The sequence below is a fragment of the Pinus tabuliformis genome, chromosome 7, assembly GCF_031772625.1.
Source record: "Pinus tabuliformis cultivar Carrire ecotype Pingquan chromosome 7, CPIR1, whole genome shotgun sequence".
Classification (NCBI taxonomy): domain Eukaryota; kingdom Viridiplantae; phylum Streptophyta; class Pinopsida; order Pinales; family Pinaceae; genus Pinus; species Pinus tabuliformis.
This window is the reverse complement of record NC_142293.1, coordinates 487,217,361-487,244,838: the sequence shown is the minus strand read 5'-3', so window position 1 is coordinate 487,244,838 and position 27,478 is coordinate 487,217,361. Positions and strand designations below refer to the sequence as shown.

At 34.9% G+C, this 27,478-nt stretch overlaps 1 protein-coding gene across 1 annotated transcript in view; it reads left to right on the top strand.

The window, feature by feature from the left end:
- The first annotated feature begins 3,643 nt into the window (after positions 1-3,643).
- LOC149248148 (benzyl alcohol O-benzoyltransferase-like) overlaps positions 3,644-27,478 on the top strand; it is a 39,889-nt gene continuing 16,054 nt past the window's right edge. The window contains exon 1 of the mRNA XM_089447864.1: positions 3,644-3,919. Within this exon, the coding sequence (XP_089303990.1) occupies positions 3,644-3,919 (276 nt within the window). The remainder of the gene's footprint in view (positions 3,920-27,478) is intronic.

The following is a 27,478-nucleotide window of genomic DNA, read 5'->3' as shown; positions in this document are numbered from 1 at the left end:
TGTCTCTGGTTGGAAAATTATATTTTTTCTTTAACACATAATTATCAACTTCCTCATTATAAATCCATTACTGTCAATATCTAAACTACTCATTGTTTCCTAACAATAAATCTGAACTAGCCATTTCATTTTCCAACTTTGCCCAACCTAGCAATAGCCCATTGAGTCCCTAGATACATCCAAAGATAGTTTTGTGCCTACAAAATCCTCATAAGTACTTGTTCATCTCCTAATTACCTGTTCACCTTCTAAGCACTTTTTCATCTCCTAAATATTTGTTCATTAACATTTTAGTTATTTATTCCTTCCACTTTTAATAAAGAATTTAGCTAAATTGTTTATTTATATTTTGACTTACAAATTGAAATTTTAATCTGATTTATCTGGTGTATATTGTTGAGCTTGTTATTCGTAGTTCAATCATCAATGCATACATGCATATTTTAATGGTGATTTAAAATTTGTATTATGTTGGTAACAAATTGAGAATAAAAAAAGGACATCAGAAACAATTGCCACTACTTAGCAGGGTTTGACAAGAGAAAAATTTAGTGGCTAATATTTACCATGGGTCTATTTCTACCCAATTTCCCGAAAAAGATTCACAAATTAATGAATATTTGCCTTAAGTTTTGGAAAACAAAATTGCATTTTTATTTCTAAAAACGGAAAAAAATAACTTCTTCTGGTGCATTATATATATAACTTCTAGTGCATTTTTTATATATATATATATATATATATATATATATATATATATATATATATTCATATTCCTTCAAATCCAAAATTTCCATTGTCTTTAAGTATGCTGCCATATTAAACAAAAAAAGAAAGACACTAAAGTTTTTGTTAGAACTATAGCTGTACTAATAAAAAAAAACTCAACTATTATGCCCCATATTACAGTCTTCCCTCAATTTTCCCTAGTTTATATAATAATCAAAGATGCCTCCTAGTGTCCTGATGGAGACCCTCTTGAATTTCCACAAGAAGTAATTCCCCAGGTGGTAGGAGAAGTCCTTTAGAAAGTGCATTTGCATGTGATTCAATTCCTTGTAGACATGGCAGATTTGTAAAGAATTTAAGTGACCCGCTATGTCCATAAGGTTAGTAGCCAATGCAACTAAGGTTCTCCAGTCATACATTACTAGCATACTTGGGCATTGGTTTTTTTTTCTTTTTCAGAAGAAAAAGCGTCAATAGATTATATTAAGACAATATAAAAAGCCTGATAAGATACAAAAGGGAGCAGCCCGAGAGGCTACAATAAAAAGATCATCCCAACAGACATAAATATACAGGTGTGCAAAGAGAAACACCCAGCACATAAAACATATAGTAGAAAAAAGAGGAAAAGACTGAGAGGAACGAGTCACAGATTCAAAGCAATGTACACATGATAACAGATGCCGAAAGAAACCTATTCCAACCTGTTGCAATCTATATATGAGCCAAATAAAGCAAAAGCGACAGATATGCCAAGAACAAAAAACACACAATGGCCATAAGATTAACCCAAAACTTATTTGGGCGGCTTTCTTGGGATTGAATCATAGATTGCAAAAATATTATGCAGGATAGACTTGTAAGGGATCTTTGAGTTCTTGAAAATCTTGTAATTTCTCCACTTCCACGCACTCCATAACATTACGCGTAGGCTCCTTTTGCCTGCGCCACCACTCGAACGCTGCATGGATAGAAATAAAAACAATATGAGGAAAACCAAAAGAGGTGGCTAATTCATAACAGATTTGTTGGGAAGCCTTGCATTGGAAGAACATATGAAGATTTGTCTCCTCGTAAGCTTCACACATCGAGCACCTACTTGGGCCATGGCAGCTCCTCTTCCTCAAGTTATCCCATGTCAGGTTCTTATTGTTATACACCAACCATGAGAAGATAATCATCTTAAGAGGGCAGCCCAATTTCCAGAAAGCCATCGAGAATTTTGATCTTGAAGACTAGGCCTTTGCAGCAACAATATCAGAATAAATGTCTTTTACTTGAGCTGTCATATTAGTATTTGATAATGACCATGTTAAGTGGTCTTCTAACCCTGCACGTAGAATCCCACTTGATACTAAAGCGGCTTTGACATTGTTCCAGGATGAAAACAAATCCACTGGCACACTGATATCAGAGGCGTCCTTCCATAAGGGCGAAAGGCCGCTCCAATCAGAAATGAGCTTGTCCCGTGTAAAATAACCAATCCTATGAAAGGTAAAGATGAGATTGTCTGGAATGGATATGCTTCCCTGAGAGCAAGCAATAGGATCCAAACCAATTAAGATATTTTTTCCAGAGAACATCCTCCATTTTAGATTCTTCAAAAAATATTTCTCGACCTTCCTGAAGCTAAGCCATATGGCAGATCCTTGTTTAGTTCCAATTGCACTTGTTTTGAACCAATATGTTGAGATAGTGTGTAGTAAACCTACAGGCTTACAAATACTCTACACATTTCCATAAATTAAAATGAATGTATTATTACAGGGTTACAACCTGGTGTAAATAGGCTTTTCCTTACATGCTGAAGCATTATTCATGAGGTTTGCCTTGCCTCATACCGAGATATGAATTGCAGGTCTATTTCCCTAACACAAAGTATAACGTGGGTAGGGATGAAATCTTGAAATAAATGAAGTCTCCCTTTATTACTAGATTGAAATATTGAATGTAGAATGCAGAAGCTGAGGGGAAAATGTCATTCGTGTCATGATTTATTCAGGTTTGTGGAACCTATAGTTAATATATGTCCCAAGACAATGACTATGTCACTTATATGGTCTGCGATACTGTGTCCTTTCTTATATGGACCATTTCTAGGATTCGGGACTCCATCTCACAGGGTTATTTCCAGAATTGTAGCCATTTTAAGCCTCCTAGCCTATTGATCTGAACATCGTTAAATGCACCATAGAAAACCATACGGAAACCCTAACCGGTTATTACTCTGGAAACCCATACAGAAAAATAAAACATGTGATGGGGTTGATTTTGTACCTCATATGCATACCACCAATGTCCCTTCAACAGATGGGTGGATTGAGTGCTTAATTCTGCACAGTTAAATAAAACCAAGTACAAATATATAGGTATACTTTCAAATGACCTTTGTCTAGCATGCACTCAAATTTGTATTGGGAGTGTAAGCTGAATGGTAGACGTATAAGTGAAGTAGACTCAGTTATGTGGATTACACATTCACGCATGAGATGTTTCCATCAAGCACTTCTACAAAACCTACACATTTCACCTAAGATCTTCCTGAATTCTATAGAAGAATTCTCATGTTTATCATCAATTAATCCAAGCTATGAAAAATATCTGAAGGTTTAACATTTTCAAAGAGTAACATTGACATTTTCCTACAACAAATTTGGCCTATGTGCAATCACCACATCACCTCCTTTCACAATTTGCTATTAATTAATATTAATGTCAAATCTATCCAAGAAAGTTCTCAGAATGCTGATTTTGACTAACATCTTGTTGTTGTTCCTGTAAGAAATCCACTAATATTTCATTAAGTGATGTTGTCTCATAGAATCATGTCTATTTGTTTTTTCAAATCTTGATCAGAACATTTTTGTCATAGTCCAGACTCTAGACAATGTATTGTTTCAAGGCCAGTGCGGAGATGGGGAATGAGAGGCCGAGAGAAGTGATACAAAAGGCTCTGAGGAAGGTTTTAGTTGCCTATTATCCTCTGGCAGGAAGAGTTGGCATCAACCAAGAAGGAGAGTTGAATGTTCATTGTACTAGTGAGGGGGTTGTGTTTGTGAAAGTTGATGCAGACTGTGTAATCGAGGACATTGGAGATATGACAAAGCCTGATCCTTCTAAGCTGGAATGTCTAGTTTACAATATTCCTGGTGCCAAGAATATATTAGAAATACCTCGTATTTTTGTCCAGGTATGTTAACTTTGTTTAGATTATCATTTTCCTTCTTTCTCCATTGGGATTCAAAGATGAGGCAGATTTATTTTGTTATGTTATCCTTGTCGCAAAACCAATTTATTTGGCGTTTTTTGTTTTTGAATAGGATATATTCAACATGGATATCATTGAAAAATCATGTTTCTCACAACCTGACCCCAAAAACCATTAAAACCACTATTAACTTGACTAAGTCAAATTTACCTGAACCACCCTAAAAAATTTTATAATGTCTTATTATGTATATAAATATTTCAGCAAATTGGAATATGGTTCGGCCATGAAATAACCTTTCAGAATTGTACAACCTTCACCGAATTTCCTTCTCTATAGCTTTCACCAAATCACCTCACCTAACTTGAAATAGATTCAAGATATTTTCATGACTTCTGACAGCTTTCATTGAATTACCGTACACAAAACAGATCAAGAATTTTCGAAGACATAATTTGCTCTTATTGTTTTGTCCACGAGGATTCTCATTCCTACCGTTGCTGGTGGCCATCTTCACATTTTTTCGGCCTTGTCACTTAAATATGTACTGCATCCAGTTTGAAATTTATTTTCTTGGACAACAACTGGTGACTTTTATTGACAATCTTTCCTCCTATTCTTCTGAGAAAGATTCATGGTCTTTCTGGATTAATGGAACATCGTGATATTTTCTTGGCAGGATCACTGAAATATGTTCTTGCTTCCTTCCGCGCCAACCTATAACTTTTATCGACAAAGAATCAAGGTTTTTTATTGGATTCTCGTCATGATCATGACAGCCTTTCCTTTTATTCTTTTGTCTGCGAATATCCTCATGCCCACCATTGGTCGTTGTCATCTTCACATTTCCTCCACTTTTCTCCATCACATTTATAAATTTTACCAAATCGTTTGACTAGGATTGACAAATATTCCAGGGTTGTTCTCCGATTATCATCATTATCATGACAGTTTTTGCACTTAGTGCAGAAAGATTCAAGAGTTTTTCCTGAATTCTTTTCATTATCAAGACAATTTTTCTTCTTATTGTTAAAGTAGGGTCATTTTCAGCATAGGTTGTGGCAATCTTCACATTTTAGGATTCACAAGTATTCCAGATTTTTTAGTGGATTATCATCATTATCATGAGAGATTTTGCACTTATTGCAGAAAGCTTCAAATAGCTTTTCTTGAATTACCAACATTATCATGGAACAAATATTCAAGAAGTTTTCTTAAATTCTTCTCGTTGTCATGACAACTTTTCATACACCAGTGACATTTTCTACCATAGTTTGTGGCAATCTTCACATTTTCCAAACCTTATCTTTTAACTATGTTCTCCATCATCTTCACATTTTTTTCTCTTATAGTTTTGTCTATTAATCTCGTATTTCCCACTATTGGTTATCTCTTCACAGTGTGTACATTTTTTTGTCCCAATTATATGGCAGTTAGGTATGACATCAGTTTTAATATTGGATGGACAAATGATGGGATGTTACTAGGATTGTGTGTGACACTCCAGTCCAACTTAAATAGTAAAAACTCCTCGTAATATTTACAGTAAACACTCCTTAGAATATTTTATTTCCCTTAGATATAGTTCTCACCCTCAACTCCCATTTATAAAATTTAATGAAATGTAAACTTTATCACTTGTTCTTCACCTATGACTTTTATTAATAAATTGGTTTTTTTCTACTTTAAAAAACCCATAATCCTTGTCCTTAGGAAATCTCTGAGAAAAACATGGATCATGGCATTCACACCATATATTTCTTTGGAAGGTAGATTCTAAGAGTACTTCTCGTGCTAACAATGGTTAAGGAAAAGGCTTTAAAACTATTCACATGCCAATAAATGAGGTCAAGCCCATGTCCTCTATTTGGAAAAAGCAACAAAAACATTAGTGAAGAGAATTAGACCCCTACTCAACATATCAATTGCATTGAAATAACTACTTCATTCTGGTATTTAACTGGACAGTCTGTTTGGATTTTGGTTGGTACTTCAACCAACTAAGGTAACATCATGGAATTTCTTGAATACATGTCCCTTCCCATAACCTTATATATGCCACATATTCAACATACCCTTATATATGACGCATATTCAACCCAACTCATATAAAATATTACAGAAACACAAACACAAAAGTTACATAAAACAAGAGAGGCATAGATATACATGGTTCACCCAATTTGGGCTACATCCACGAAGAAACAGTCAGTCCTTCCTTTTATATTATCCATTAAAATGAAGATATACAACCTACAATAGATCCATTGTAATTTTCTCTTCGCTCTTAAGCAATCTCCTCTCTCTTTCTCGCTGAGAATACACATATACATAGCCACGATACAATTCCCTCACATATAGCAAGCGGTTGCCTTCTAGGAAAAAAAACCCTAAATTAAACATAACTTCTACTATCTGATCTTCGCCAAATGAATGGCTTAGATTGACTACAAAATTACATCATTTTACAAAGCAATTTTACATCTATTTTTAGCTTTGGGGGTGTTTCCCCCGAACCCCCGCCAGGGGGGGGTCTCATAAATTCTTCATCACTGCCCCTTGGACCCCCTTGATGGCAATTAAACGATGGGCGGCATTGTCACCCTGTTTGAGTAAGTGAGTAGGCATATACAAGGATGAATGATCGTGTGGTTGTGCAAGCCCAAGCAAGCCCGTAAACTCTCAAGGTGCGCAACAAGTAAGCATCTCAAGTTCTTGCTAGCAAAGGGGGCATACCCTCATCTACAGATACTGGAAAGCAGCTCCAGCCCTCGAGAAAAGTGTGGACCCTTCTAAAGCACTTTTATCGCTCCTTTCCCCTCAATGATCATACTAAGAGGATGGAACTGGATAAATCTTTTCTATTTCTAAAGGGATAGAAAGTGATAAATGAGGAAGGGTGGCGAAAGATGCATATTCTCTATGAATATGCCCGGATATGAACTGGGGTCCAACGTGCTAATACCTCTGAATAAACAATATAATCAGGCTCCACACCCAACAATCTTAAGTAAATACTATGGCAATTATATTATATAAGATATATACCTTACTCTAGCAAGGATATTATGGAGTGGCTTAAATTTTGACATCAACCTGGAAGTGCCTAATTCATCAAGTTATGTACCTCTGGAATTGGAATTTGGTTAAGTAGTTACCTAACACTTTGAGTTCTCTTCCAAGCCTAGGTACTTGCCTATGATTTCTGGCACGTATGCAAGCCTTGAAAGTGTGAGAATATGCAAGAATAAGTTCAAGGGATAAATACCCATTTCACTCTAAGGTCTCCCTTATGGTTGTATGATGTTGTGTGTCATCAACAATGGCATTAAGGGGAGGACTCTCCCATGACAACCCAAATCACTAGTGGAGAGAAGAAACTACTACTGAGCTCAATTCCGTAGAAACAGAGATCTCAACGAGTTAAAACTCAATCCATGGACCATTGAAGTGTTAGACTCAACATTCAGTAATTGCAATAAGAATATATGAAATACAACAACCGTATCTATGCATTCATAAGAAACATCTAACAACCACCTTTGGCATCTAGCTTTTAGTGCTTTACTGGAAATGCATGAAGCATTATATAAACAAAATTCAATCTTTTTGGAAATCCATTCAATGCTTTCACTAGTGCAAAAGGAGATCTAGTCTCAAATGGGATGTTTACAATAAGAACAATAATTTATGGATGAGAGACTCATTGTCTCCTCTAAATGTGATGAATATGAATGGCAATGCATGATTATCAAATTATCTTGGTGGTGAAAATACAATTTTTTAATGCCTAGCCTATAGTTTTGAATCATGAGATATTCATTCTAGACTCACAAAAGAACTCATCGTAGTTGTACGATGGTTTACAATACATGGACATAATCTCTTGTTTGTAAGGCATCCATGATGAGACACAGAAGGAACATTTCGTGTTGCGTTATTTCTGATAGGATTTATGTTGATAGAGGCTACATAAAACGGAGGAGTGCTAGCAGGGAGGCCATTGTGTACATTCCCAATTATGATTTATGTAAACCTATTCCAAAAATGCCTACAAATGAGATCCAGCGACTTGGTGTTATGCCCACTTCCTTATGTTGAATCAAGAATGATTGTTGGCATTGGTATGAAAGATGGAGTGTGATCTAAAATCATTGTGCCTCATCAATTCCATGAAACCTTCCAGTTTCCCAATGAAACCATCCTAGCAGAAAACATTTAGTGGGTTATTAGTGTGGGTGTGACACAATTATTTTTCCTGGCACCCTTGTAGTAGAGTGGTGCCTTTTTCTCCAGTGTACAGCCTTAAATGTGAGGGTGATGAGCCATTTATTCCATGTTCTAGAACTTCTAGAAGCATATATGTAGCTTCAGTGCATTCTCCCTATGAATAACATTTTCATAACTGTATTTGGAAATTGAGTCTAAGGGGGTGTGTTGCAGATTGTGTCCATATTATATTTAAAGGTAACAAAAGCATGGATAACCACTTTAGCTTATGATTCTATTCATCTTTTTCCACCTGGATTCAAATCCTTGACCCCCACAAAACAACCTGACATCCACCTTAGTTTATGAGTTTTTGTTTTTTTTCCAGTAGTATTCGAACCCTCAAACCCACTAGTAAGAAATTGCCTCTAAACAAAGAACACTTCAAGCACCACTCAATTCTACAGTTTGTATCAAAATTCTAATATTCTATTGTGCATAGTTTCATTTTCTATGATTAAAACATAGTAATCTTGAACAGATTGAAACCTACACAAATGTTCAAAATACAGAGCATATAAACATACATGTTTTTTTCTACTTGAGGACATGTATAGCCCGTGCTTTGATAGTGTTCTGAGTAGAATTGGATCAAGTCTTCTTGAGCTGCTATTTGTATATGCAGAGCTCCATGTCCAATTTCTTAATATTTTTGTTAATCACATTATCTCTCTTGTTCATCTGCCCCAACCAAAAAGGGGAAAAAAATAAATTACACAGTGAATTCCATCACAACTTGTTCATCTCCCCCAACCAAAAAAAAAAATTACACAATAAATTCCATCACGACTACTTAGTCTGATATTCCAAAGCAGCGACATTAAACACTTACCTTCTCATATTCCAGGGGCATGCTTCTTCTTTTTGAAACTGAATAATCTCTTCATCATATTTTACTGAGTCAAACTCTCATCACTTCATCTTTTCCTAAGTCGAACTCTCCAATGCACTATTCTATCAATGAGAGAGGGTTAAGGCTCCCCTCCTACAACTCTACTATATTGTGTTGTTAATGGAATTTTATTGGTGTCTGGTTTTCCTGCGGATCCTCCTTGGCCATACCCTCTTAAAATTTACCGCCAATCCTCCTTGGCCCCTCTTAAAATTTAGGTGGAGTGGGAAAATGGAATTCAAATCAATCAAAAGAATTTTAATTGAAGGGTTAGAAAAATTTTATTATAATAAAAAAGTATTATTATTATTATTATATAAATAAAACAATAATAATAATAATAGTAGTAGTTAGTGGAATATAATAAATATTTTAATTTTTTTAATTAATTAAATACTATAAATGTTTTAATGTTTTTTAAAAGAAAGGTAGAAATCACGTTGAATTTGTAAGTCATTTTATTTTTTTACTTTCTTTTTTATTTTACGACCATTTTAAATCCATTTTAACTTCAGATCTACCAAGTGCCAAGAGGGATCAAATCTCTTTTCATTCTAAAAGAGGTTTGCACTTTAAGAGATTTTATCTCTCCATCTCAGTGCTTGATAGATATGAAGTTAAGATGGATCTAGATTGGTTGACTCAAAAAATCTCTTGTGATTTTTACCAAAAAAATTTCAATATACACAATATGGATCACAGAAGCCTCAATTAAGAAATTATAGTTATAATTATTAATTTTATGTTTTTTATTGTTTAATTGAATTTTTATTTTATTTTGATGGATTCAAAATGTTAAAGAAGACATTTCAACATCTCTACAATGGGAGAGGAATACAACAATGGAGAAACCCTAGAGGCCCATGGAAAAAATGCAGGCAAAGAAAGGGGTGTGGATTTTCACATTAGAGAAGAGTGTAGTTTTGACAAAGAGAGAATGGGCTCTGGACAATGTTAAGCTTTGATATCCTTGTCAAAATGTGAAATAAGGTTAAATGATAACCATGAGTTTTTTATCATATATATATATATATATATATATATATATAGAGAGAGAGAGAGAGAGAGAGAGAGAGAGAGAGAGAGAGAGAGATTTTCGTTATGATGAACTCTTTGAAGACACATAGCAACTCATCAAATATGCTTTTCAAATGAGATGTAGGTTTCTTCCTATCAGACCCACATGGAGGAGGAGGTGTTAGTGGATTATGCATTGGAGGAGGGGGTTTTCAACAAATTTGGGCTAGTCCCAAGGATTTTATCCATTCACATTTGGAAGTCATAACAAAAGGTCACCATGTCGTAGTTTTCGGGCCTACCAGGTATTTAGAAAGTGAACTTAATAATTCAATAAAGTAGTCATTTGGCAGTTAAGAGGCCCTAACCCCTACTCCAATTGTGCACTATTCAGGTCCTCTAGTTCCGGTCAACACATGGGCTGAGGTCATTTGTTAGGAGCTGTAAAACTCTTCTTGGGGTTCTCTAGCTCCGAGTTTCATTTCCCTTTTTTCCTAGAGATCGAAGGAATACATACAATGTGTTACGAACTTCTTAGGGTTTCCAGAAGTTTCAAAAGTTACGACTTTCTATGGTTTATTTTCTTAATTGACCTTCATCTCAAGTGTCATTTGCCTCACCCTCCTTAAGCGAATTGGTGAAGGAGATCCTTGCCTTGATTATGGAGTAAGATTGAACTCATGTTAAGAGTGGTGTTGGGGTTTTCAAGGAGAAACCCTCTTGTGAAAAAGGAGGAGTTGTGATTCAAAAGGATTTTGAGAAGGAAATGAAGAGGAAAAGCAATCGTAGTGTCAAGAAGAAGAACAAGGTCCTCCTTTCTCTGGTGTTGGGAATCAACATTGTCATTCATAGGACTAAGGAAATTTCCTAAAATCCATGGTGGGGTGAGTAAGGGGTCGAAAATTCAAGTCCTCAACCCTGAAAGTGTGGCAAATAAGGAAATTTAGCCTATTGTCAGATGTCCTCCAGAGGTGTCTTTGGTGGCCCGAGGTTGGATTCATTTTTGCTTCTAAGACACGACCCCTATTTATTGATTGTTGAAGTATTTGTCTAGTTTGAGGCATGCCCCTAGGGATTAGTATACAAACATTAACCATTTCTTTCAATCTTGGATTCAAACATTGTGAATCTAATCACAATATCTATGTATTACATGATCATGGTGATACTTTGATTATCATTTCATGTATTGGTGATTTAGTTATAACCAACAATAATCTTGATCTAATTCTTAGATTGAAGAAATTATTTACTCTCACTTTTGAAATGACAAATCTTGGGCTTATGCACTACTTTCTTACTCATGATGTTTTAACTCTATCTAATGATTTATTTATTTCTCAATCAAAAAATGAAATGGATCTGTTGAAATGTTTTTATATGGGTAATTGTAATCCATGTGGCACCCCTCTTCAATTAGGTGTCAAGTTGTCTAAAGATTGTTTGTCTCTCAAATTCAATGCCACTCTTTATTGATAGTTGGATGGTAGCCTTATATATTTAAATCATAGTCGACCTAACATTTCTTTTGTTGTCATTTATAGTAGTAGATACATCTCAAAAACAAATTCAAATAACATAAGTTGCATTATATAATATTTTGGACAGGTATGGACAACTTGAATGTTGTACACTTTACATATGTATTTGCAATGTTGTTAGTTCCACTGTAGCCATTTTTGATAAAATACTTTACCAATTCCTATTAAAAAAATGAAATTTGTTAGGTGCATAAGGTATTAACATCAATCCCAAAGAAAATATAGAGTTTAGTTTTTCTTGGGGGATAGGAGAAAAAACTAATAACAAAGCAGAAGTTTTAGCAATATTTGAAGGGTTAAAGTTTCCATAAACTCAAAGTATAAGGAGGGTGACTGTTGTAGGAAACTCCAACCTTACTATTAGACATTTCAAGTTTCACGCAACACCAAAGGATGTGACTCTAGCATGAAGAACATGCTTGAAAAATTATAACAAATAAATCAATGATAAATATACATTATGAAGACCAAACCTAGTTACAATTTCAACAACTTTACAGTAACATCTACGAGATATTTAAGAAGCCCATGAAACAAAAAATGATCACAAGTAGACTCGAATAAAATAAATATTTATGATAAGTAAATAAAAGTATATATCTATGCATATACCTTTATCTATAATAAAATATCTACATATCCATACTTCTAAATAGAAAAATATAGAAAGAATTCAAGAACTACTTAACACCTCTCAAAACACACATGCCCTTGAATGTGTATACCAACAACAAACTTTGTCACAACGAGAGCCTTCATTACTACCTTGATCATCACATTAATTAGAAAGATAGATAAATTATGAACAGATTGGTAGATACCCATTTTTTATATATGTAAGCTAGATAGACACTATATATACAAACTGACATAAATATTTTTATCAAATATGTTTTATATTTTTACCCAATTTTACATTTAGATGATAAAACCCACTTGGGGTTTCTATAAAAGATAAGAGAGAACAAATTATTACATTTTCATCATTTTCACAAAAAAAACCTTATTTTCAAGCTAAAAATAGACTTGTGAACTACTACATATACCTAAAGTGTAAGGCTCATTCAGCTACCCCAAGTTCACATATGATACTTTTCCTACTACCTAGGGACAAATATTAAGCACTTGAAATAAGGAGCTCACTCCCCCCAAACCAAACTATTTGTCTTTGTATACTAGAGCCAGAAGGAGGTATGTTAATGGCATTATGAGTGTCTCCCTTGTGTACTTGCAGAAAAGAAAATGTGCAAACAATGAAAATAAGAAGGGATAATGAGTAGACCAATGAGCTAAGCATCATTTGTTATTGTTGCAAAATATAGCATATACATAGGTATTTTTCTATATATTGAGCTTGTATTGCAGTAATTATTTAGCTTCAGTTCCTACTAGTATAATGCACTATCCATAGAATATCAACAGGCTCACATATAAGCAACTCTGAAAGGAAATTAATAATTCCATAATCCAAATCCACAATAAAGATGGAGAATATTTTTGGCATAAAGCAATCTAAAACAACCATATGAGTGGTCATATATTTGGACCTAACCTAGTCTAGCTTAGCTTCTCTTAAAATCCTTGACACGAATATCACAACAACTACTAAATTCTATTAGCCTATAAAAAGTCTAAAGCATGTTCTGAAATAGCGATATTTGCAAGTATTATCTCATAATATGAGACCACTAGTGGTCATTAATTTAATCCTATGACACATCTTTAACCATTTATACATGGTCGATACATTTAGTTCTAGGTTAACCATGAATGGTTACAAAACAAGGACTTAGGAACAAGATCATGACAATTATGTTTTTAAATCCCTTCCCAATGTAAACTTGAGGTTTAGTTTAGATTTGGTTGCCTATATCTTCTATATATCCATGCATTATATTCCGGATATGATAATCCATCAAGAACCTTACTTCCTGGATACCCCATATGCAAAAATATTATAATATGAGTTGTGTTTCCTCCTTGTATTTTCTCATATTTTGTAACTATGGCAAAATGTAGTAGTAAAAATATTGATATCTTATTTAACTAATCAAACAATGATTTTAAAATTCTATTAAAGCTTCTAATGATTGAGTCATGCAGAAAAAGGACCGAAGGACAAAAGAAACATGCAACATAAAATCACAACACACGTCTGCAGGTGTTTGCAAAAATATCAGAGAGCTCATAAACTTTTAAAAGTGTTTATGTTCCTAACTTCAAACTAGCATAAACATCAAAATATCTAGCATCCATTTGCCTAATTTAAAAGACAAAAACATTTCAATTTTGTTTTCTACTAATTTTAGGTCGTAAAATGTCATATCCATTACTTTATGTAGGTCTTTTGTAATCTCCTTCATGTTCTCGTTATTACGTGATTTTGTGTGTGCTTTTCAATTCATTTATCTTGAAATATACTTTTCTAATCCCCCTGCTTACTATTTCAAGGCTCATAACTTTTCATCTACGTTCCTTTCAGTACAATTCACCATATCTTGTCTTTTCTTAGACTAGAGTTCAGCAAAAGTCTACTCAAAAAAAAATTGTTATATGTGATATCTATCTCAAGGAGTCCCCTACTATGTTGCTAAATTCACCATATAATTAATCTCAAAAATATTGATTCAACCTTTCTTTTATACTAATACTAGTACAAGGATACCTCACCCCAATCTTAACATGTTCAGTTTTCATAATCATATTTCCATAGACCATACTCACCTTGGCCTTGGCTTGAAAAATTTAGAGTAGCAGAAACTTCCTACCTAAAAGAACGTTGTGATTCTAGATACATATCCAAGCAAGCCTCCAACATGTGTTGCATGTTTATCATTCCTTGCTCCACTTGTTCCATCTTAGTCCTCAAGTCTTTTCCCTAAGTAAATTGTAGAGAAACTTGAAACCAATGTCTTAAAAGACTTTCCTAATTCACTTCAATCAATGCCTTATTTGTATTAATAAATATTTTATTACAATTTGATAATTACACTTGCGAAAACACCAATGATCATGACTGTGGCTGGGCTATGTTAATTTCCTATGGCCTCACCCATGAAGGAAGGATTACAAGATTTTCATGTGATTCTGTTTTTAGGATTAGGAATTCTCATCATAAAATTCCCTTTGATTCTCTTTAGTGTTTTCATTTCAACTTTCTACTGCAAGTTTGAAGCATGGTGCTAGATTTTAATGGGTGAGAATGCTCCATTCACTTTCAGCCATAGAAGAATTCCAGAACTACCACACATCACAGTTTTATTCTTGTTTAGTCTGTTGATTAAGCTTTAAATTTTAAAATTTTGATGTAACATGGGTGATCTGTATTGCAGCGTTACAAATATTTTAAGTATGCAAAAGGTTCTTGAATATTCAAACTAGTAAAATCTTCTAGAAGATTGTTAATCCATCATCTATGAACAATTCAGTTGATTTTTGTTCTATTAGGCCTTGTAAACATGCATTTTCTAGAAAATATAGTGATAGGAGATCAAATCCAATTGGGTTGATGCTATAGTTCAACGGTTTAGAAGAGGCAAGCTTTGGAAGGATGTGGCAAGCATATGGAAAATCGAAAGACTGGACGCACAAGTCCGGGCACATCTAGTAAGAGGAGATTTTTCTTTATTTTGTGTGCAACGGGTTTTCCATTTTTGTGTTTTTATTGTTGGTGATGTGGATAATAGTAACAAATTTTGGTCCGAAAGTGTTTTTAGCTAGCTAGGAAAACACTTTTCATGTTATGTATATGGCTTGTGGTTTCCTAGCCCCTTTGTTTATTTTTTACTTACATTTGGAGAGCTTAGATTGGATGTATGCTTTCCTTGGGATCATTGCTAGCAAGGAACACTTCTTGATGTGGTAGTTGGCTTACATGGGTCATTTGGCATCTTCTACAAGGTTGCACTTTCTGAGGAGCATTGGCTCTTAGCATGTGAAGTAACTAGTCTGAAGGGGGGTGTTAGGCACTTGGAGATTGGGTGCTTAGCCTTTGAAGCATGTTACCAGCTTACACACAGTTTGAGTTGAGTACCATTGATTAGAGATTGCACCATCTTAGAGGAGGAGAGCTTGACATGTGTACACCTAGCTTGGAAGGTGACAAGCTTGGATTCAAAAAAACCATAGTGTGATATGTGGACACCTTGCTCTAAGGAGAGCTCCATCTAGGGATTTCCTTGTTGACTTAAGCTAATTATATCATATGATATATGTCCAAAAACTATATGAAATCAAAATGAGTCATATAGTATGAGTAAATTATCAAACCATATATGCCTAGCGTGAATAAACAAAGGTGTTTTGGTTAAACATCAAAAATTCAAATGGAGAAACTCCTTTCTTTGAGCAAGAGGAGATGTATAGCCTGTAGCATGAAGGAAAAGGAAAACTTGTTAGAAAGAGATGTTGAGGACCATGAAATGTGCTGGGGAGTACGAAAATACGAGAAATAAGCCATGTATTCCCCAACTGGAGAGTGATTATTTTCTACTGTATTACAAAAGATTTTTTTTGGTGTGTGTAAATTGAGGTACATGAAAATTGTGTGTAATATGTATGCAAAAGATGGTCTTGAAACTAGTAAGTTAATGAATCCATAATATTGTAAGGTCATTGGCATCATCATAATTGTTTCCATCAACTTCATTATCACTGCCATCATTGTTATCACTATTGTCATCATTAGCATTATCATTATAATCACCATTAATGTCATCGTCATCATCATCATTATCATGATTATCAACATTATCGTCAATTGTTCATAATTATTAGCGTCGTAAGAAATATCATCAACCCAAAAAAATGTGATGAGTGTTAGAAAAGGGTTGTTTAGGACACATATGATATATGCATGAGAAATAACAACTCTATTTTTTAGAGATGATCATCATCATCATCACCACCATTATCATCATCATTATCATTGTCATCATCCCCATCATCATCATTAATGTAATTTCTATCATCATTGTTGTCATCATTGTCATGGACATCATGATCATCGACATTGTCATCATCATTCATGCCATTATTATTGTTGATGATGACCTAGATGACAATGATAATAATGATGATCAGGTGATGATGACTTAGATGATGATGCCAAAGATAATGATTATGATTATGACAATGCCAACATTTAAAATTTGGAATATTTTCTAAGTTCAGTAGCTCGTCATCATCATAATCATTGTCGTCAGCATTATCATCATCATCATCATCATCATCATCATCATCATTGTCATTGTCATTATAACCACCATCATCTTTATTATCATTGTCATTATCATCATAATCGCCATTCATGTCATCATCATCATCTTCATTATCGTTGTCGTAATGATTATTGGCATTGTCATTAATTTTTCATAATTGTCAATGTCATAAGAAATACCATCAATGCAAAAAAAATTGATGTGTTGGAAAATGGATTCAAAAGAAAACGCAAAAATGGGTGAAACAATGGATGTAAAATTGGTTGCAAAAGTGGATTCAATAGAATTCGATGCAAAACAAGACGCAAAACTAGAAACAAAATTGGATGCAAAAAAAAATGCAATAGTCAATACAAACTTGGACACAAAATATGATGCAAAAGTGGAAGAAAACATGGGTGCAATAGTAGGTGCAAAACATGGTGCAAATTGTGGTGAAACAAAAGTGGATGCAACAACGGATGCAGAAAAGGACATAAACTTGGATGCAAAAAGGAGGTAGACTTGGATGCAAAATAAGATGAAAGAAAGGATATAAACATGGATGCAAACATGGGTGCAACAAAGGACACAAAATCAGATGCAAAAGTGGATGCAATAGAAGTAAGTGCAAAAGTAGATGTAAAATGAGATGCAAAACCTTATGAAAAAATTGATGTAAAAGTGGATGCAAAAGGGGATGCAAAAACATACACAATATTCAATGCAAACATGGACACAAAATAGGATGCAAATGTGGATGCAAGAGTAGAACCAAATGTGGGTGCAATGGTAGGTGAATAACATGGCACAACAAAATTGGATGCAAAAGTGGAGGAAATAGTAGACAAAAAAAAAATTCAAACTTTGATGCAAAATAAGATGCAAAAATGGAAGAAAAAATGGATGCAAACATTGGTGCAACTGTGGACACAAAATTGGATGCAAAAATGGATGCAACAGAACTAGATACAATACAAGAAACAAAACTTGATGAATAAACCTGACACAAAAGTGGATGCAAAAAAAAATGCATTATTTGATGCAAAAGTAGAAGCAAACATGGTTACAACAGTAGATGCAAAACATGGCGCAAATTGTGGCAAAACAAAAGTGGATGCAATGATAGATGCAAAAAAAGAAGAAAATTTTGATGCAAAAAGGGATGCAAAAGTGGATGTAAACATGGGTGCAACATTGGATGCAAATTTGGATACAAAAGTGGATGCAACAGAAGTTGATGTGAAAGTAGATGAAAAACAAGATGAAAAACAAGATGCAAAACCTTATGCAAAACCTGACGCAAAATTGGATACAAAAAAGGATGCAAAAATATATGCAAAAGTAAATGAAAACTTAGACACAAATGGGGATGCGAACATGGATGCAAAATTAGAAGAAAAAGTGGGTGCAAAGGTAGGCGCCAAACTAGGCACAGATTGTGGCACAACAAAAGTGGATGGAATAGTGGACACAATAATGGAGGCAATAGAAGATGAAAATGTGGATGCAAAATTAGATGCAAAACTACGCACAAACGTCGACGCAAAACTTGGCACAAAGGGGTATACAAAAAAGGATGCAAAAAATGAAGCAAAATAGGATGCAAAAAATAATGAAAAAGTTGATGCAAGTGTAGGCGCAAAAAAATGGATGCAATAGAGGATTTAAAAGTAGGTGAAACATAATAAGGTGTGAAACTTGATGCAAAACCTGGCACAAAACTTGGTGCAAAACCTCATGCAACCTGGTGCAACAAATGGTGCTAAAATTGGTGCAGGACTTGGTGCAAAACTTGGTGCACTTTTTGCATCAAGTTTTGCACCACATTTGATAAATGGATGCTAATAACACCAAAAATGGGCTCTATATGCAAAAAGGAAGCAAAAGGGTATGCTAATCACAGGGTTTTGTTGTAGTTTAAACCTTTCCTCTTTAACAACACAGGAAAATCAACATTCATCTTCATTCATTCAGGAAAATAACATACCTCATCATTATCATATGCATTTTAACAACATAGTAACCATTTGTATAGTAATTATACAAGATTCACATACATAAGAAATTAGTAAGGCATGTATCTTATAATTAGAAGTTTGGAAATTGATATTGGGATTATGACTCTCCATCCAACCTTATTATGATTGCAGCATGGAATTCTTGTAATTGGTCACCCCCGATCCAAGTTCAAACCTTGAGGAGAAGTGCTCAAAACATGAATGCTCATAGAATCAACACCACTCAGAATCCAAAGATTAAACATCTCCACCAAACAACCAATTTCCCTTAGGGATCCAGATATTACCCGTATCTATCCAACAACTATATACCACTGAGAATCGAGAGATTAATAATCTCCACCCAGCAAATAGAATTTGATATCCTAGTTCCTCCGCCCTAGACTGGGAATCCAAAGGACGTTGGAACACTCCAACCTATCAGAATTTGATCATTTGATTGTGCCTTTGTGATTTCAGTCTTTCCATCAATTGGTAAGAAGAACTGCAAGAAGGATTTTTCATGATTTCTTGCTAATAGTGTTCTTGACCATCCATCTTTAGGAAAAAATAATTTTTTTTTTATGTTCACAGTGTCTGATGAAGAGATAGGTTTAGTGATATATTGGCTATAGATTGTCCATTTTTGTTAAACCTCCTTGTGAAAAAAATGCAGATACAAAGCGACCATGGTCCTTTTCTTTTTCCTTGATTGGTTTGGGAAAACATTTGTAAGGATATGCTTTCAAACCCCACACTAATTAGAAATGTTTTATTCTCTTGTTATATCTTCAACACTTTATTGGTGTTATTCACTCGTGCACAAAAAACACTACTGGAAGTACATTGTAAATACTCCTATGAAAGAAGGAATTGTGGCCACTTAGATCCATTCCAGTGAGATTTGTATGATCAAATATCCCTTGAAGAATTCTTCTAAACAATATATCATAGATTTTTTATCATCTTGTTACTAGCCCAAAATGTAATGTATGTATTATTGAATTTTGTAGCTATGGTTGGTCTTTATAATGTACAATTTGTACTTGTAATGATAAAATATAAATTATATTTGTGATGAAAAAAATTATTTGAAGCATGTTCTTCATGCTTGTAAGAAAAGAAAAAAAATATATTGATTTTATATTCAAAATAAAATTTTATAAGGCATGTTCTTCATGACCTTATCAAAAGCGGGAAAATGAAAATTTGAAATTGTATTCTAGACACCATAGGATGCTCGGTTCAGCCTCCCAGTGATGAATTCAGCCCTACCCCAAGAGGAACCTATTAGAACCCTTTCATTGTGTACATATAAAGAACACTTGATCTCCAATCCAAGGAAATTCGCATCTCATCAAGAAAGTATATTTATGATCTAGCATAGTGAGGAATACTAGAAGGAGCATGAGTAAGGAGAAAAGGAGGAGTCCAAGTTTAAGAGAAACCCTTGCACATGTGACATTATGCTGCCCTCACACATGTGAAAATGTATGTCCAAATTTATTTGATAGAGACTGAGTTATAGGTCTGAAATTCTATTGTGAAGAGGACGTTGAAATTTGGCCCTAGTGCAGACCTAGAGTGAGTTTGTGGAGGAGATCCTTGAGGTGATTTTGGTGAAGTTTGACTTGGTATTTTGAGGCATGTTGTGGCTTTAATCTCGTTATTCAATTTGAATTTGATGTATCACTTGTTGCATTGGTTCTCTAAGAGAAAGGTTGGCTAGGGTTTTCCTAGGATAAAATTTTGTTGTCTGTTTGTGCATTATGATCTCTATTGTTGTATTGTATTTATGGTTTAATTCTGAATTATTTATTTCTCAATGTTACATTGGAAGTGTTAAATAAACATCTACATCATTGGAAGTAATTATCAAGTTTCAAAAATAAGTGCTCGTATAATTTGCACTCGAAAAATCAACATGTATATCTATCTCTCACTAGGTCCTTTACAATCGAGGAATATTCTTGATGCATTCCTTTGGTAAGAGATGATTAGTAATTCAATCATAGGGAATACAATATTAAAAGGAAATTTCATTTATTGACAGTTTTTTGGTGCAAATTAGGGTTAGGTATATGAATGTTCAAATATTTAAAAACCATCGCTTAAAACAAACCTAACATTCGTAGCATTTAGCATTTTCCATCTCATAACTGCATATGTAGGTCATTGTCAATTAACACTTTGTATCATGGTAAGGGACATTACTATTTTGGTGGCGTTATTGTTTATCATTCTTCCATATGTTGTGGATCTCCCTTATTCTGAAGTTAATCTTATGTATTTTTCCATAGCTTTGATAAATTCATCGATTACACATGCAAGGTGAACACCAATGGTTTATGTACAATATTAATTTGTTATTGTCTATTTGGATGATATACTAGTATAAAATGCTACCTAGGAAGAACACATCTCACATTTGACGTAGGTGTTGGAGACATTAAAGCACCAACTACTAGAAAATATCAAGAAGTGTGAGTTTGTACAACATTGTTTAGTGTATTTGGGGTATGTGATAGGTGGAGGAGAGCTAAAGATAGATCCTGCTAGGATGGAGGTCATCATGAAACGGTCGGTGCGTACTAATGTTTCTGATTTTGGGAGTTTCTTTGGGGAATCATGATACTTGAGGAAATTCATACCCTCATTTTCAGCGGTAGCAACACCGCTCCATGCTATAACAGTGAGTGGCAAGAATTTTGAGTGGGGAAGGGTCAGCAAAGGGCTTTCGAGGAGCTAAAGAAGAAATTAGTGAAGCACCAATTTTGGCATTACCAAAATTGCATCAACCCTTTGAAGTGGAGACAGATGTGAGTGGGTATGCTATGGGAATTGTCTTAATGCATGAAGGAAGGTTTATATTGTACCACTTTGAAGTATTTCATGGGGCGGTTCTTAACTGGCCTACCTACGACAAGGAGTTCTATGCCTTGGTGCAAGTTGTGAAGAAGTGGAAGAACTATCTTATGGGAAAGGAGACAATAATCCACATAGATTACCAACCAATATAATACTTGCAAGCCTATATTAAACTATAGCATACCAGGAATTACTAGTGGATGGGGTTTCCATAGGAGTTTCATCTGGTGACCACGTACAAGAAGAGCAACACAAGAAAGTTGGTTGACATGCATTTAAGGCCACCCACACCAAATATCATAGCTTTGGTAACTATTATGCACATGGAGCCATTAAGTCATGATGCATGTAGAGAGGCATATTCAAAGGATGAGAAATTCAAGGAGGTGTTTCAGTAGTTGCAAAGTCAGAGTCATGTGCACGATGGCAATAACATTGTCGACTACCATCTCCAATATGGGTTACTCTATAGGTTGGATAAGTTATGTGTTCCTAAATGTGAATGATTGAAACTGATTAGAGAGGCTCACACCTCCAAGGCTGCAAGGAACTTTGGTTTATCGATGACCATGGCCAACTTATAAAGGTATGTGTATTGGCCCAAGATGCAAGAGCAGGTAGCTAGGTTCATAAGAGGTTGCATGATTTGTTGTACCAATAAGCCCAACAATAGGAAAGATGATCTATATCATCCCTTCCCTATACCTTCTTGTCCTTGGGAAATAATTTCCATGCACTTTGTGGGAGGTTTACCAACAACCAGGAAGAGACATCACTATTGATTCATGGTAGTTGATACTTTCAACAAGATGTGTGTTCGGGTGCCCTATAAAAGGACCATCAATGGGAAAGAAGCAGCACACTTGTTCTTTTACCAGGTTTGGGTGCACTTTGGGATACCAAGGAGCTTTTTTTCAGACATGGATACAATATTTATTAGTGCATTATGGACTACATTATGTGAGAAGAGTGGACACAAAGTTGAAGAGGTCTACAACATTCCATCCAGAGACAGACAGATGGAAAGACAAAAGTAGTCAATAGGACTTTGGTACAACTTCTGAGGGGATACAACTAGAAGCATTCGAAGACTTGGGATCAAAGTATGGTTTATATACAACATTCTTACAATGGAGTAGTCCACACTTGTACAGGAAAGTCCCCATTTGAAACCTATTTTGGACATTTTCCACTTTCACCTTTGGACACTTCATATGGGCAACAAGGAGGAGTGAGGGAAGATCTTACAAGAGATGCCTTGAGGGCTTAAAAGTTTGTAGAAAATATTAGGCAGATCCATCTACAAGTACAAGAGACACAACAAAAGTCGTAGGATAAATATAAGGCCAAGCATGATCAACATAGAATAAAGAAATCATTCAAGGTGGGAAATAGAGTATGGCTATAATTGAAAAATGAGAGGTTACAGAGGCCTAGTAATAAAATCAAGGCTCTGAGGTACAAACCCTTTGAGATACTTGAAAAGGTGGGTGATAATGCCTATCAACTCAATTTAACACCATATATGTGCGTTTACTCAGTTGTGAATGCAGAGAATCTAAAACTATATGAGCCTTCCATGCTAGATCAAGAAGAGGAACAATTCCTACCTTCTGTGGAGTATTTGGCACTGCATGCTCAAGCAATGATGACAAAAGATACAGTTTTGCGGAAGAGGTCCAAAACTACAAGACAAGGGCAGCATGACCTTTGGGAGATTGGGTGGAAAGGACAACTTCCAAGAAAAGATAAATGGTACAACAAAGAGAAGGTTGAGGAAAAATTTCCTCACCTCATTTTGTAGAATATTTTGGGGACCAAATTCCTCTCAAAATGGGGAGGTGTGATCTATATTGGATCATTATATTGCTTATCATCCATCTCAATGCTTTCATAGTGGAAAAAATGAAGGCATCAACTCACGAAACCATTTTTACCGGTGGGACCTAGTTTGGGAAAACAAGGTTTGAAACCTTTTGGAAGAATTTTGGGGTATCAAACGATGTTTTTTGGGGGTAAAACTTTGTCGGTTTAGCATCACATTTTTTCATGCTATTATACACATAGGTATCCTCCCAGCGATGCATGAATTCCATCAATCAGAGTTTGTATGTGAAAGTTATGCCACTCATAAGTTGACCTTCCTCTATTTACCACCATAATTCAAGAGGATGCCACGTTAGCCCCAAATATTCATGGAAAATGGGTTAGACACATGATTATGATGTAAAAGACTCTAGAATATTTTATATTGTAACTCTAGTTAAGAGTTGAGGTAGTCAAACCTAACCACTAGTTGGTTATTGGGTTATGTTATAACCAGGCCACTAGTTGGAAAACTGGATTCCATTATTCCAAGTGCATTTCTTCCATAGTTGAGAAAAAATAGCCAAGAGGGATAGGAGGTAGAGCATACAAAGAGGATTTGTGCACTATAGTAGCCCACAGGCCACAAGCCACACTTCTTTATACCTACAGTGATATTTCCTGATGAAGAGAGAAAGGATCGACCTTAGATTCCAACTGGGTTTTCTCTTGAATGGGTTTCCTAGAGCATATCTTGTGTCTTATGTGTGTGAGAGATTTTATTTTTGGGCTCTCTATTTTATGCATAATTTTAATTTCCATGAAAGAACTATTAGCAGTAAATCTATAGATCTAGAAATTTAATAAAACTATAATAGTGTAGACTCTCAGATCTTAAATATAATTTTATCATATTTATTGTGGCAAATTGTTTAATGGAATATCCACAATAGTTTACAGATCAATCAAGGTGCATCATTTGCTAGCTCCATCCCGAGTCGTAGACCCATTATAGTACAAATTCCACATCTTGGTACAACTAGAATCTAAGCTAAAATTGTTTACATCTAAAGTACATAGTTCATTACCATCAGTTGGAGGGCAAGGAAGGAGTTCTAGATGCATATATGATGAGATTGGTGATTGTACAACTTCGTAACAATTGATGTCATATTCCAAGAAACATATCCCCAATTCTTCCTAAATGAAACTAATTGGCCCATTAGGTGCTTTCATCTCAGTGACTGTGTACTTCATGTATAGTTCACTATTGACTCTGATCTGATTTTTCTTTCCCTTGTAGGGGAGCCACAAATGTGACCAGCCTGTAGAAAAATATCCCTAGAGCTTACTAGACTAGTCTCTACTTGGAAAAAACCCATATGCTTTAGGGATATCAACAACCACAATATCTATGAATTGATTCACTCTTGAGTCAGAAGTCAATTTGATCAGTACATTATTAAACTCTCCAACAAATTTAACTTGGGATCTATTAAGCTAGATGATTTTTGCATCTGTCTTTCCCGGTTCAACATTAAGTTTCTTGCAAACCAATAAAGGCATGATGTTGGTGGATGCACCAAAATCAACAAGATAGTTGTGCACATTATCGTTAAATATCTCAAAAGTCAATAGGCAAGGAGGAGTTGATGACCTATAATTAGCATATACGACATTGAAAATGGGTTCAATATTTACTGATGCTTTAGGCTGACCAGAGTAAACAACTTTGGAAGAAGCAAAGCCTTTATCGACAGAAGACATGGAAGCAAAGGTCTCGACGATCAAAAATTTTCTTAGGTATTCTTCATGCCTTCAATAATGTTGTATCCAATATCGAAAGGTGTGGTTTCCTCCTTAGATGGTTGAGTTGCGCTAGCCGGCTTAGAAAAATTGGCAGTAACTTCAAGAGCATTAGAGTTAATATTAGTGCTTGTCGACGAGTTCTTTAAGGACTACCCGGTTGAATACTTGGTATCTAAAGGCTAGGAAAGGTTGCTCAGGGAAACATTCTTCTTAACAATGCCTTCTTCTTCTCTTCTAGATTGGGTTAAGCTATTAGAACTTTAATCCTCAAAATATAATTCTTTGTAGGTTTAGTAGGAGGTGTTTTCCCAACCGATGCTTCTTGAATAGACTGAAACTCACCTCCTCGAACAACTTCAAACATCATCATAGAGTAATCAGCATGGTTTTCAGACATAAAGGCTTCTTCTTCTTCATATTTCGCTTGTTCATCTTCATGTCCAACCGTTTGATCATCAAGCACTTTATTCACCAAAGCGTTCATATTGTGTACCCATTGTGAGCACATCTTATTTGAATGAGTAGCTTGGTGGAAGGTGCAGTAGTTTTCCATACCAAGTTCTTCGACATTAAGATTCACATTAAAGCTCTGAGTTGATTTCATCAATGGATTCATTAGGGGATTTTTGAGGTCTAAAATGGGCCTCCTAAGGAAATTATAAAATAATAGTGGAAATAATAAAATAATATTAGATTACATCATCAAATTTTAGAGGGAAAAAAAAAAAAACTATTTTTTTAACTCGTATTTTCAACTTATATCCCTATGGGCTTACTCAAATTTCGAGCAGAAACACTCGTTGGATGAAAAATTTGATTCCTCATCCAATAAATACCCATGCTGCATACTTTTGATGGAGCCTACTACACGAAAACTGAGAATACATGAAAAAAGTGATTGTAATCACGTGTTTCATGTATTTCTCTTTTTTCATGTAGCAGGGTCCATCGAAATTATGCAACATGGGTACTATTTGGATGAGGAATCAAATTTTGCATCCAATGGGTATCCCCCCCCCCCCCCCCCCCCTTCTAAATTTTATTAAAACCTTAGGGAGATAATTTAAAAATACCAGTTGAAAAAGTAGTTTTATTATTTTATTATTTTTTAATATTTTTAGTTTTTTACTCCAAAAATGGTGAATCATCTCCCATGGTTGACATCATCATCTTGAATCCTATTGGGTTTATAAACTTTATTTTTTTGTACATTTTTCTTAGGAGGCCCATTTTAGACCTCAAAAGTCCCCTAATGATCACTTTTCTTGAAGAAAGGCTTGTATGGTTTGCTACCAAATGAGCTCTCACGTGTCTTCCTATTCAACTCAGACACTTCATTAGTTAACTTCTTTAAATATTTTGCTAGAGCTTCAAAATCAAAGGAATCTTTATCATGAGATTTACTAGATGAGGCCTAATATTTCTTATCAGTGGACTTTGAATCAATTCGTTCTTCATGCTCAAGAATTCCTATGGACATTAGGTCCTTCTCAACTACGATATATTCTGCAAAGTTCTCCACTAGTGTAGTTTTTTCTTCTCTCGTCATTAACATAGTGATATCGGGGGGCATGGATTGGGTATAGTAGTCAACTGTGATGGAATCATGGGGAGGAATGTAAGCCAAGAACTCGTTCGATTGTAGTGAATATTTGATTCAAATATTTAACCTTTTCCTTCTTCCCCATTTTCAACAAAATCAACTCTGAAAGAACTATGGATGGTATCTTATCCTCAGCAAAATTTTCAATAAATGTTTTAGAACTCAACCCAACTCTGATTAGACACTATGGGTAGGGAATGATACCATGTAGCGGCCTTGTTTTTTGAGGTGTACGAAAACAGCTTACTTGCAACATCATCATGTTGCACTATCATCATTTGTAATGATAGATAGAAATTACTGATATGATCTTCAACGGTAGTCCCTTTCTCTAGTCATATTTACAAAGATGCTTCTCTAGATGTCGGGGCATGTCATGAAGTGGATCTCGAATGTCCATAGGATATTGTGCCATCCAAGCTAGAAGTTTTTATTGATTTCCTCATCAGATATTCCATCCATATTGTTGTTATCCTCCTCGTCACTCTCAAAATCAAAGTCTAATCCATCTCTTTTGTTGGGAGGATTCCTTTCATTC